This window comes from Patella vulgata, chromosome 3, assembly GCF_932274485.2.
Source record: "Patella vulgata chromosome 3, xgPatVulg1.2, whole genome shotgun sequence".
Lineage (NCBI taxonomy): Eukaryota > Metazoa > Mollusca > Gastropoda > Patellidae > Patella > Patella vulgata.
The window spans coordinates 6,181,956-6,195,095 of NC_065881.2; the positions used below are offsets into that span (position 1 = coordinate 6,181,956).

General features: G+C 37.0%; 1 protein-coding gene across 1 annotated transcript in view; it reads left to right on the plus strand.

Moving 5' to 3' along the window:
* Positions 1–11,227, plus strand: part of LOC126815393 (neuropilin and tolloid-like protein 1) — a 70,593-nt gene extending 59,366 nt beyond the window's left edge. The window contains exons 4-5 of the mRNA XM_056099945.1: positions 10,166–10,290; positions 11,198–11,227. Coding sequence (XP_055955920.1) covers positions 10,166–10,290; positions 11,198–11,227 — 155 coding nt within the window. The remainder of the gene's footprint in view (positions 1–10,165; positions 10,291–11,197) is intronic.
* The last annotated feature ends 1,913 nt before the right edge of the window (positions 11,228–13,140 follow it).

Genomic DNA, 13,140 nt, shown 5'->3' on the forward strand with positions numbered 1-13,140 from the left:
CCATCCAACCCCACTCTTTAATAGTAAGTCCACTGGGGACTGCAGCACAATTACACAAGACAAACATACGGACACAATACGCAGAAATCACAACCAAACGTACAGATTATGTGAATGATCCGCGGGCTAGTCGTAAGTGTCCACTACGCGGTACATTTCCGGGCCTATAGTCATACAGATTTCATTCAAAAATTAAAACTAACTGATAATGAAAAAAAAATAAGATAATTTTTATAATAATATGTTAATTGGTCATAAGAAGGATGTTAATGGCTGGTTAAGAGTTCAGATTAAGAGTATAACATCTTCATCCTGGGTAATAAGTCAATGATTAGTATATTAACATAATACAAGTAACAGTATCGGGTTATTGGGGTAAAAAAAGTTCAATAAATCACTTTAAGTTACATTTCATTTTTATTTATCAAGCAATATTTTATCTTCAGAGAGTGGATTAGAGAACGGGTAGCATCCTATTGACCCCCTCTTACATTAAAAGGCCGAAAATAAGCCTCGCGTTTCGTTAATCCCTGTTACTACTAACGAAATGAAGTGAAATGGGGTTTAACGTCTCACTGTTCGGCTCCGACTGGGCTAATGAAGACTGGCATACGCCATATAGTGTGCTATGAGGGAAATTTTGCCCGGACAGCAGCAAATATCGAATTCCAACTGCCAAGGGATCTTTTACGTGCACGCCAATGAGTATAGAGGACCTCGGTTTTTAGTCCCATCCGAACAACTAGACAGCTGTCCTTGTCAGGCGTTCCTTCTTGCTCCAACAAGAAGAAAACCGATGAACTTTCTCGGACAACACCGGGATAGAACCCGCAACCTCCAGGTTAGCGAGCCAGCGTCTTACTCAATAAACCACCATCGGGACTGATAAGTAACATCAGAGTGTACGTAAATCTACCCTTGACAGTTGGAATTCTATGAAAATAGGCGAGACTGCCATTGTCCGGTCAAAGAGAGAGAGAGAGAGAGAGAGAGAGAGAGAGGGAGGGTTTAACGTCCACCCGACGCAAACTAGGTCATTTCGGGACTTACATATGGTTCAATTTTATTTCAATAATTAGTTTGCGTGTAAGGGTCTTTAGCAGTGAGAGGAAACAGGAGGGTCCGGAGCAAACCCATGAGGTTGGACAGGCGTCCCTGTCTCTACTCGTTGTCGCGTACAACCGAGGAATCGAAACCACGCCAGTTGACTCATTGACAAACCTTATGATACAACGCGCACGCACCATTCGGCCATACAACCACCGTTATTTCGGGTTCAATTTTATTTCAAGAATTCGCTTGCGTGAAGGGGTCTTTAGCAGTGGAGGGAACCGGAGGACCCGGAGAAATCCCACGAGGTTGGACAGGCGACCCTATTCGCCCCCTCCCCCTTGTCCGATCAAAGGTTTTATCCGGAGAATAGCACACGTAGCCTAACCGTAATCAGCGTATCTTGGTCTAAAAATGACCCAAGCATTGTGTAATCCCATACGTTTTATATTTAGAGTCACAACCGATTCTACACCCAAATGATCAACACCTCTCCAAATTTTTCACAAATCTTAAACACACTCCTTGTCAGTGATGCAGGACGGAGGGCCGGACACGGACAGCTGTCTTGTCGTTTGGATGGGACAAAAAACCGAGGTCCCGTGTACATATTGGTGTGCACGTAAAAGATCCCTTGACAGTTGGAATTCGATATAAGAGTAGGTCGTAGCGCCGCTGCCCGGGCAAAATTTCCCTCATAGCACACTGTATGGCGTATGCCCGTCTTCATTAGCCCAGTTTAGGAGCAGAACAGTAGGACGTTAAACCCCATTTCATTTTCATTAAACACGCTCTTGATGAACTATCCCTTTAATTTAACTAGCGGTCAAGTTACCTATCAACAGACCAATATAGAAGATGTAACATTCTTAAAGGTGGCATACAGATCACCGGGGCACGCGACGTTACCGGGAAGCAGTCATGCGGAACAGATGAGGGGCGGTAAAAGGTGTTAGAGATATAATCATATAGATAGCATACACCTATATCAGTGACAGGTGATAGATCACCAGGTAGGATATTGATGGACAAGTATTAAGACAGAAATCACAGATGAATTATTTACCTGGCAGTATGAAGACGTTTAGTATGACAGTTCTACCTATCTATATTATCATACTTGTCAACTATGTCTTAGCCATACCTACATGTAAGTTGATTATATTTAAAATTAAATTATAAATTATAAAATATTTTGGAAAAAATTCCAAGGATTAATTTAAATTTTAAGTGGGCCTACATGGGCATATAGTATAAAATATTTTTAAAAAAATTATAAATTAATTATATTTGAAAAAAAAATCCAATAATAATTTTATGGACTAATTTAAATGATAATTATATGGGCATATATTATAAATATATAAATATTTGAACAAATTCCAATTAATTTTTTTAAATTAATTTTAATATTTGTATCTTTTTCAAAATATTTATTAAAATGTATGTATAATTATAACAGCATATTTGAAATAATCCAAATTTAAATTTTAAATTAATTTTAAAACACATATTGGTTTCTGTTTCAACACATTCAAAATACAAAATATGCATAATTATAAATATATTGATTTTTTTTAGTATAAAATATAGCACACTTGAAATAATTCCAATTCATGTATAAATTATAATATATGGAAAATATAGCATGCTTGAAATAATTTATAAATATATGGGTTTTATTGAAAATGTATCATATTTTAAATAATTCTAATTCAGATTTTAGAAGCATAATTAATTTTAAAACAAACGTTTGTGTCTTTTTTCAAAATTATACATTATGTATAATTTGATTGACTCCCAAAGTATTACCTTGCAGCAATATCATCCCCTTTGTCTTACATGATAATTTTTAATGAAGCTTTAACATTGAGAACTCAATATCATCCAAAGTCTTCCACATTGAAAACACGAATTATTTGTCAGTTTTAATCAAAAAGTGATCTTACAGGGAAAAGATCGACTTCTGATATCCAATATTTAAGACAAAATTAATATTTTACCATTGGTACATGCGCAATAAATACTATCGGTGTAGACTGGAATACCCAGACACTCGAGATTGCCATTCGATTGAGACTTCTGGCGTATTTCGCTGGACATAACTGATTAGAAATTAGAGTAAAAACAGAAACGACTGAATGTAAATTAGTTTATGTACATTCATATTACATAATTATATGCGTTGCGTGACATTTGTGTCAATTTCTAGGTCCAAAATATTAGCGATTTAGCTCTTTTAAAAGCTGTACGATTTCTCATCTCGTGACTTTGAAAGTATTTTTTAAAAAAACCCACCGTATTCAGCGTGTATTTGTACTCATATTTAAACAAGAAGTTTAACTAGAAGGGCCTGACTAGGATAGCTGTCTAGTGGTTTGGGTGGGACGAAAAACCGAGGTCATGTGTTTATATTGGCGTCCACTTAATAGATCCCTTGGCAGTTGGAATTCGATATAAAGAGTAGGCCATTTAAACAAGAAATTCGTGTTTTTGTTGTTTTTTATGACTATCTGAAATGTTCTTTTTATGACTGGTCGACATGGTATTAATGTAAACATTGTTTATGACATCCTTTCTAAACATTAAGCCTCAACTTTATTGGTTTCCTAGACTGAAGTATTGAGGATGGGCATACATCTAAAGTTTTATATCGTAAATAATAAATAATAATATTGTTTTTTTTAAACGTTTGTAATGAGTATGGTTTAAGACTATTAGAGGGTATACCGTAGCCATGACCCCTGCTAAGGTCTTTCAAGTTTGTATCTTGTTTTTCTTCCTTCACGGGAGCATAACCCGCATTTTATCCGGCATAATCTATTTGTTAAGGCCAGCTCAATTTTTGTCCAGGTCGCCGAGATGTAAATAAGGTTAGGGAACGTGAATGTTGGTGGGATTGTAGGTTAGGGTTACGGTATAAGAATTGGAGCTAGGTCCAGGGTTAGGGTTGGTATTAGAGCTACGCTAGCCCTGTTTACATCTCGTGACGTATAACGAAAAATTGAGCTGGCCTTATCATTTAGCACTAATCCATTTTATCGATCGTCACTGAATCTTGGAAAGTGTTATTGTTAAGTAAAACATCCCTGACAAGAATCTTCTCACCTAATAGGGAGTCGCGGTGGCTAAGTGGGTAAGACGCCGGCTCGCTAGTCTAGAGGTTGCTTGTTCGATCCCTGCATTGGCAGAGAAAGTTCATCGGCGTAGTTTCCCCTTGTAAGTGGTGCAGGACTGAAGACGGAGAGTTTGACAAGGACAACAGTTTAATAGTTCGGATGGGACGAAAACCCGAGATCACGTGTACACATTGGGGTGCACGTAAAAGATACCTTGTCAGTTGGAATTCGATATAAGAGTAGACCGTAGTGTCGCTGTCCGGGCAAAATGTCCCTCCATAGCACACTGTATAGAGTATGTCCGTTTTCATTAGCCCAGTCGAAGCAGACCAGTAGGACGTTAAACCCAATTTAATTTCTATTCGTCGTATCTTAGTAAATACTGAATGAATATGGACAGTGTTTGGACTAATATTTCATTTAGAGATTAAAATATTGTAATCTATTAGGGATTCAGAATCCATTAGATGACGACTTTAATTAATACATATTTCGCATAGTCTACCGATTATAGTGGAGCCTCAGGCTTCGTATGAAAAGATAAGATGAGGAAACGCCCCCGAGCAAAACCTGTCACCTAACACAACCCGATTACTGACATATTAATTGAAATTTTCTTAATGAAGTAATTAACGGTCAGTGATTAATACGGGGGTTAAAACGACAATATTAATGTATGTTCATACGGACATGCTTATTAACCACACACCCATTATGTACGTACAGACATGCTTATTGACCAAACACACACATTAAAATCATGTTCACCTATTTTGATATAATTAATGTCTATATGTTATACCTAATGTGTCTATATTAATTTCCCGACATAATAGGGACACTGTTTACGTCAATATTATATCAACCAAATAATTAAGCTGAATTTACGTCAATATTATATCAACCAAATAATTAAGCTGAATTTATGTGTCTGGGTGCATGTGATTAACTTGATAGCATCGGTTACCCAGTTGTTTAAAATGCGTGATATAACATCATGATGTTCTTCTTTGAGTTAGAGTTTTTGTACCGACTGGCCAAATGAAGACGGACGTACGCCATGGCTAGATCTAAATGATAAGGCCAACTTCAAGTTTAGTCCATAATTATACAGTATTTACAAAGATAGGTCGAATAGAAATGAAATGAAATGAAATGGGGTTTAACGTCCGACTGGTTTGCTCCAAACTGGGCTAATGAAGACGGGCATACGCCATACAGTGTACTATGAGGGATATTTGGTCTGGACAGCGGCACTACGGTCTACTCTATATCGAATAGAAATGAAATGAAATGGCGTTTAGCGTGACACTGTTCTGCTCCCACTGAGCTAATGAAGACGGGCCTACACCATACAGTGTACTATGAGGGGAATTTGGTCTGTAAAGACAAGGAAAACGAAATTTTGAACTATAAAATACGAAACGAAATAGAATCTGTGTTTTAATCTCTCTCTCTCTCTCTCTCTCAAATTAAGTCCAGTAGCTTTAAATAGATGTTGGCGACGAACAGAGAATCTAGACGGAACGTATCTTATGATACAATTCCTCTTGTATTGATTATCCAGACACTATTTCCATCTTACAACCACCCGTCTTCATTAGCTCGGTTCGTGCAGCAAATCCCGGACGTTAAACCCCATTTCATTTTATCTTACAACTATTATTCAATATAAGACCACATTATTTTAAAGCTTAGCGTTTACACTCGCAGTGACTTCCTCGGCATTATACAAATGAAATGAAATGAAATGGGGTTTAACGTCCTACTGTTCTGCTCCTATACTAGGCTAATGAAGACGGGCATCCGCCATATAGTGTGCTATGAGGGAAATTCTGCCCGGGCAGCGGCACCATCGCCTACTCTTATATCGAATTCCAACTGCCAAGGGATCTTTTACGTGCATTCCAATGTATGCACGGGACCTCGGTTTTTCGTCTCACCCGAGGACTACGGCCTACTCTTATATCGAATTCTAACTGTCTAGGTTTTTTTTACGTGCACGCCAATGTGTACACGGTACCTAGTTTTGTGTCCCATCCGAATAACTAGACGGTTGTCCTTGTCAGGCCCTCCGTCCTGCATCACTGACAAGGGCTAACCACGCCGGAAAATCTGGATGAACACCCGACCTCCAGGCTAGCGAGCCATCGTCTTACCCACTTAGCCACGTGATCCCCTTCGGCATTATACACGGAAGTGTCAGAAGTTCTTTATTCCTGGCTGGAATCTGTTTTCTTTTTTTTTTTTGGGGGGGGGGGGGGTTTATTGTCTGTCAACTGTAGTCTCCAGTCTGTTTAAGTTCTTTGGATGGTTAAGACGGAATTTATGCCAGATCGCACGCACATTTAAATGATAAACTATGTTCTTTGTTACAGAAAATATTACTGCTATCCTTCCAGATACACGCCATCTCTATTTACGTGTATTAAATACACACGCCATAATTATTAAATGTCTGGAATACAATATAGATTCCTGAAATGAAATGAAATGGGGTTTAACATCCAACTGTTCTGCTCCGAACTGGGCTAATGAAAACGGGCATACGCCACACAGTGTGCTATGAGAGAAATTTTGCCCGGACAGCGGCACTACAACCTACTCTTATATCGAATTCCAACTGTCAAGGGACCTTTTAGGTGCACGCCAGTGTGCACACGGGACCTCGGTTATTCGTCCCATCCGAACGATTAGACAGCTGTCATTGTCAGGCCCTCCGTCCTGCATCACTGAAACTCTGGGTGAACTTTCTCGGCCAATGCAGGGATCGAACACCCGACCTCTAGGCTAGCGAGCCAGCGTCTTTCCCACTTAGCCACAGTGATCACCCCAATAGATTCCTATTATTTATAGATTTTAGATATTTTCCCACAGAACCCTATCTATTATCCAGTTTTACTGACAATATCCATGATCACGTGTCGTCATTCTAAATGTTTATTTTCAATTATTGTATAGGGAGTGGCTAAGTGGGTAAGACGCTGGTTCGCTAGCCCGGAGCTCGCGTGTTCGATTCCTGCTTTGGTCGCAAAAGTTCATCACTAACTGAACAATTACATCTTTAATCGATCAATCGAATCACTGATCGAATATTTCTAAATAGTCGAACATCTCCATCACTACTAATCGAACATCTCCATCTCTAACTGACCAATACCATCACTAATCGAACATCCCCATCACTAATCGATCATCTCCAATCACTAATCGAACATCCCCATCACTAATCGATCATCTCCAATCACTAATCGATCATCTCCAATCACTAATCGAACATCTCCATCACTAATCGAACATCTCCATCACTAATCAAACATCTCCATCACTAATCGTGTATTCATATCCGTAATTAAACAATTATATCACTAACAGGAAGAATGCATTTGGCCCTGAGTTCACAGAGCTTTCTCAGAATTAGGTTAAGAATTTACTCACAATTGTTCGTCTTTTTTAACTAAAATATAGACTTTTATAAAACTTTTGTTGTTTTAATGTATTAAATAAATCAATAAGAAACTATGTGCAAAGTTTTGTGTTTCTGGATGAAAGATATTCCTTATAAACAGTGATTGAAAGTTGAGTAAATTCTTAACTTAAGTCTGAGAATGCTTTGTCAACTCAGGGGAAGATCAATCCAATACAAACACGACTATGTTTTGAAATAAATCAAAGAGATTAATTTCTGATGTTCAGAACCGTAGCTAGCTTAAAAAAAATGTTGGGGTGGGGGCAAGGGCTCCTGGGAGCGCCTATGGGGCCTCACCATTTGGGATGGGCCTCATGTATAACAACATGATTTTCGGGGCGCCAATCAAACCAAGTGACATTGGTCTGCCGCCCGCCAAACTCGTCATGGACGCCTAACCAATGTCACTTTATGGGGCGCCCATACTGCCCCCAACCCCTGCTAGCTAGATACGGGTCTGGTGTTCAGTAGGATTTTTAATTTTCAGATTTTATGGATGAGATGTGCGGACAAACCATTGACATGCGCAGTAAACAGATAGAAAGTGGTCGTCTTCTACTACGACGTCCAGAAGCTAATGGACTTAGAAATCAAAACTGTGCCCTGATAATCAAGTCTCCAAATGGAAAGCAATTGGTATTCAAATTTCTAGGGATACATATTGAGACTCCTTTCGGGTGTGATCGAGACTATATTGAATTTTTTGAAGGATATACCAATAACAGTCGATCACTTATAGGTATTTAATTTTAATTTAATTTATTTTTCGTTTCGTTTGATTTTTATAATTCAATATTAAGCAACCTCCTTATTGAGTCGATCACTTCTAGATATAATTTAATTTATTTTTCGTTTCGATTGAATTTATAATTTAATATTAAGCAACCTCTTCATTGAGTCTATCACTTATACTATAGGCATTTATAATTTAATTTATTTTTCGTTTCGTTTGATTTTTGTATTTTAATATTAAGCAACCTCGTTATTGAGTCCCTATTCCGGTTGGCGTTTAACACAAGTCAATCAACGATTACGCATGGTCTAAATGTGGCCCGTGGAACAAATTTCAACAAACTGGTGTGTTGATAATTCTTAGAAACTAGCGGTCGAAATCATTTATTATTGTTCTCCGTTTTCAGTAAAACTCTGACTTATGTACTGTATGTCATAGATATATATAAGTTGTGTGTAATACAAGGGAATAAAAAATACACGCTGTGTTCAGTATTATATCTTGGCATTAAAATTTTCCTTGATATTTTTGTATATCTCCGACCCACTTGATCTAAAAATTAAATTCATACGGTCATTGAATCGAAATGAGTTTGACACACCCCTGGTCTACACATTTAAAAACAAACGTCCGAAAACGTAATCTACGAAAATTAAATAGTCTGCCGTTGAACTATTACGTTTTGGTTTTTTTCGACTTACATTATTTCGTTTTCCATTAAAGTTAATACCTATTTTATATTTCAGGAAAACATTGTGGAAGTTTACCGCCGATGACAGCTTTTACAAGTACAGGGGACCAGACTTTAATAGCTTTCTCTAGATATCTCCAGTTTTTTCATGATCAATTTGATTTTACCTTTACAGCTTATCATAGAGGTATGTAAACATATATATACATACATTATGTGTAGGATAAAGCACGAGACCGAGGTTATGCTGGGGAAAGAAAGACTGAAGAAAATAACCCGAGAAAAAGAAAAACCGAGGCCAGCAGGCCGAGGTTTTTCTGTCGAGGTTTTTTTTTCTGAAGTCTTTCTTCCCCAGCATAATCGAAGTTGAGGACTTTATCTTGCTTATAAACCGTCTATGTTTACATGTACACAAAATGAGAATATCCCAGAATTCCCACAAGAAAAAACTTATATCATGTTTTCTTATGGAAAAAAACCTACCCTGTAAGAATCACCTGTTACAGGTTTAAAGAAAAACTTTCAGAAGAATAACCCCAAATTTCCCTGTATATATCCAAAGCCGCCCCCAACTTTCAGACCGCAAGTTATTCCGGGCATAGCATATACCCCAAAGATCAAAGAGATTTACCGTTACAGGTTTATAAGCAAGAGCTAAATCTGTCTATTGCAGGTTTTTCTGTAGGCCTGAAATGTTATCTAAATTATTTAGACATTTATTAACTTATCCAGACCATAATTGGAGTGGAATACATTTTTTGAAAATTAAACCTAAAGTTTCGTAGGAAAAATTTGATATACCAGGGATACCATCTCAAGCCTTTAGTATTGTTTGTATAGAGTCGTAGATTGGTTTAAACATACATTGTGACGTCACATTAATAATGACGTCATTGTATTAATCATATTAAACATACATTATACAAGAGCTAAATCTGCTTATTGCTGGTCTTTCTTTAGGCCTGACATGTTATATAAACTATTAATTAGACATTTATTAACATGAAAAGACCATAATCAAGGCTATGGTGGCCTTTTCATTTAGTACTAACCTGATTTGACTGTGTTTCTTACCAGTATTCGTCGTTCTTCTTATATTACAGGTGCTTGCAGTGCTAACGAATTTGGTTGTAACAATGGACGATGTATTCATAATGATTTACATTGTAATGATTTCGATAATTGTGGAGATGGATCGGACTATTGTTTATTATCAACGGGTGGTGTAGTGGGAATAGTTATAGCTGCTGTCATTGTTCTCCTCCTTATTGCTGTAGTCATCGCTTTCCTCTGGTACCGACGACGAAAACATAACAATTCACAGGTATCTGGACGACTTTAAATCCTCGGGGCATGCTCTACTTTATTATTGAGAGATGGGATTATGCTGTTTTATATTATTGCGATACGAGATTATGCTGTTTTATATTATTGCGAGACGATATAATGCTGTTTTATATTATTGAGAGACGAGATAAGGCTGCTTAATGAATAGAATCTGCAATCTCTGCTCCCAGACAGAAGTTTACCGTTCGGCTCTCTCTCTGCGTAATCACGCCGGCCCTTAATCAGTCTGAATTCGGTTCCTAAGCCCCTCCCCCAATGGTCCCTGATTGGCTGGATTTGGTTGAATGAAATACTGCTTATTTCTCGACAATTAGGTATCGGCTCGTCGCATGAGTTACATATTAATGATCCTTGGAACATTTTCCACATCTTAGCCTCAAAAATTCATCATTCGAACTATTCGGCTATGAGCGTAAAATACGCCCAATTTATGAAGAAACGCGAGTTTGAGACGCCATCTTATATCTTTGTGAAACGACCGACGGAAGGATACATCAAGCGACATTCAAAATGGCCGACGCGATTCCCCAGACAGAAACAAACGGTAAACTTCTCTCTGGGAGCCGAGATTGTAGAATCTGTTGACAATATTGTAATAACCACATGACCACTTCATTGATTTTGGCGGCAAATTCAAATAACCGAAACTGATTATCAGGAATATAAAACTATTGCGGGTTTCCTAAGTTAACTCGAGATGACAGAGGGTTTTTTGTATGTGTGAGATTGTGTTGTTGTTTTTTTCTTTTTAAATCCGGCTTTATTTTGTTTTTGTTTTTTTCTTTAAGATCGGAGATATGTCTACTTATCGAAGTTAGTTTCGCTTTTCACTGGTGTCAAAGACAATTTACAACGATTCTTCTGATTGGACCGTTTCCAATCAACACCGAATCGATTATAATCCGCCAGAAATTGTGATCTTACACAGTTTTCTATAGGGATACATTACTACTAATCTGATTCAAACACAGACCCTATTTCGTTTCGTTTTTTATAGTTCAAAATTTCGTTTTACTTGTCTTTACTACACTAGGATCTTGAAGAGTTGTTATATAACCCGCGTTCTGGATGATGTGAGAGATTAGCCAATGAAATGGTCTGTTACGGCGAGTTTTTAGTGTGAGGTGCACGGCGCTGTGGGTAACCCACTAGAAACATCAAAGCTGATTGGTTAATCAAATGTCTGACGTCATAAGGTCAAAAGCCACTCGTATGACCTCTGACGCCACCTTCCACTACAACCGGTCAGATCTTCATATAGTGTATGCCATCGAAAGTATAAAAAAAAACGAAACGAAACGAAATATAGATCTGTATTTTAATACGATTGCATTACTAGTCACGTGTTAAAACAGTTTTAAATACATTTTTTGATATATCATTGTACATATTATCATTTCGTTTCGTTTATATTTTGCCGCTAAAAAAAAACAAGTTCTGTATTTTTGTTTGTTATTAATCTAATTTGTTGTTTTGAATCTTGTGTTTATATTTATTTAAATATTTCTTTAAGGAGGATTACTTGACCAGAATTTTAGTAAGTGGATTATACATGTTAGCTTGTCGGATTTCTCCTGTATCTACTACTACTCTCTCTCTCGCTCTCTCTCTCTCTCTCTCTCCCTCTCTCATCTCATTTTATGTGAGAGAATGTTGATGTTGGGCATTTCTACTACTTTAAAGGGTCATAAAGCTTAACTGAAATATGTTGGGGATTTTCCCATTTCTAAAATATGTTGGGGTTTTCCCATTTCTAAAATATGTTGGGGTTTTCCCATTTCTAAAATATGTTGCGTTTTCCCCGTATTGATATTATTCCAAAGGATTATATTTACTGTAAATTAAATAACAAAGGAAAAACTAAAAAAATCATGCGAATCTATTTACGAAAGCAATAGGAAATTGGGTCAAATCCATACAGGAGACCAAATTGTGAATTACTAGCGCAAATTAAAATATCTACTAAGTCAGCTACAATTAATTATCTACGAAATTTTAATTTCTAAAACTATCAAATAGATAAAACTTATAAAATGTATTAGAAATTTAATATAATCCTTTTAAATCCAAATAATCATGAAACTCTCTATATTATATCCCTTTATCTTTTATGTGACTGTACATTATTGTAAATATTTACTGCATGTAACATATCATTCTGTTTATTCTAGATGTTTTATGCAATTTGATTAAAACACAGATCCTATTTCGTTTCGTTTATTATAATTCAAAATTTCGTTTTACTTGTCTTTACTACACTAGGGTCTGGAAGAGTTGTTATATTACTGGCCTTTTGGTTGAAGTGAGAGATAAGCCAATGAAACGATCTGTTACGGCGAGTTCTTGGCGTGTGGGTAAACCACTAGAAACGTCAATGCTGATTGATTAATCAATGTCTGGTGTCATAGAGTCCTAAACCGCTCGTACGACCCTTGACGCTATCTTCCAATACATCCGGTCAGATCTTCATGTAGTGTAGGCCATCGAAAGTATAAAAAACGAAATGAAATATAGATCTGTGTTTTAATTAGATTGATTTTTTATGCATGTTAAAAATCTCGTTTATTTATAATAAAATGAATAAAAGGTGTATTTTACTGATGCATGAGAGCAGAGGCGACATTAAAGGAGGCAAGTCGCTGACTCAATATCACCCACAGTCTCTGATATTGAAAACTCGACTTATTGGTCAGTTTAAATCAACATTGATGTTATCTTACCGTGAAAGCAT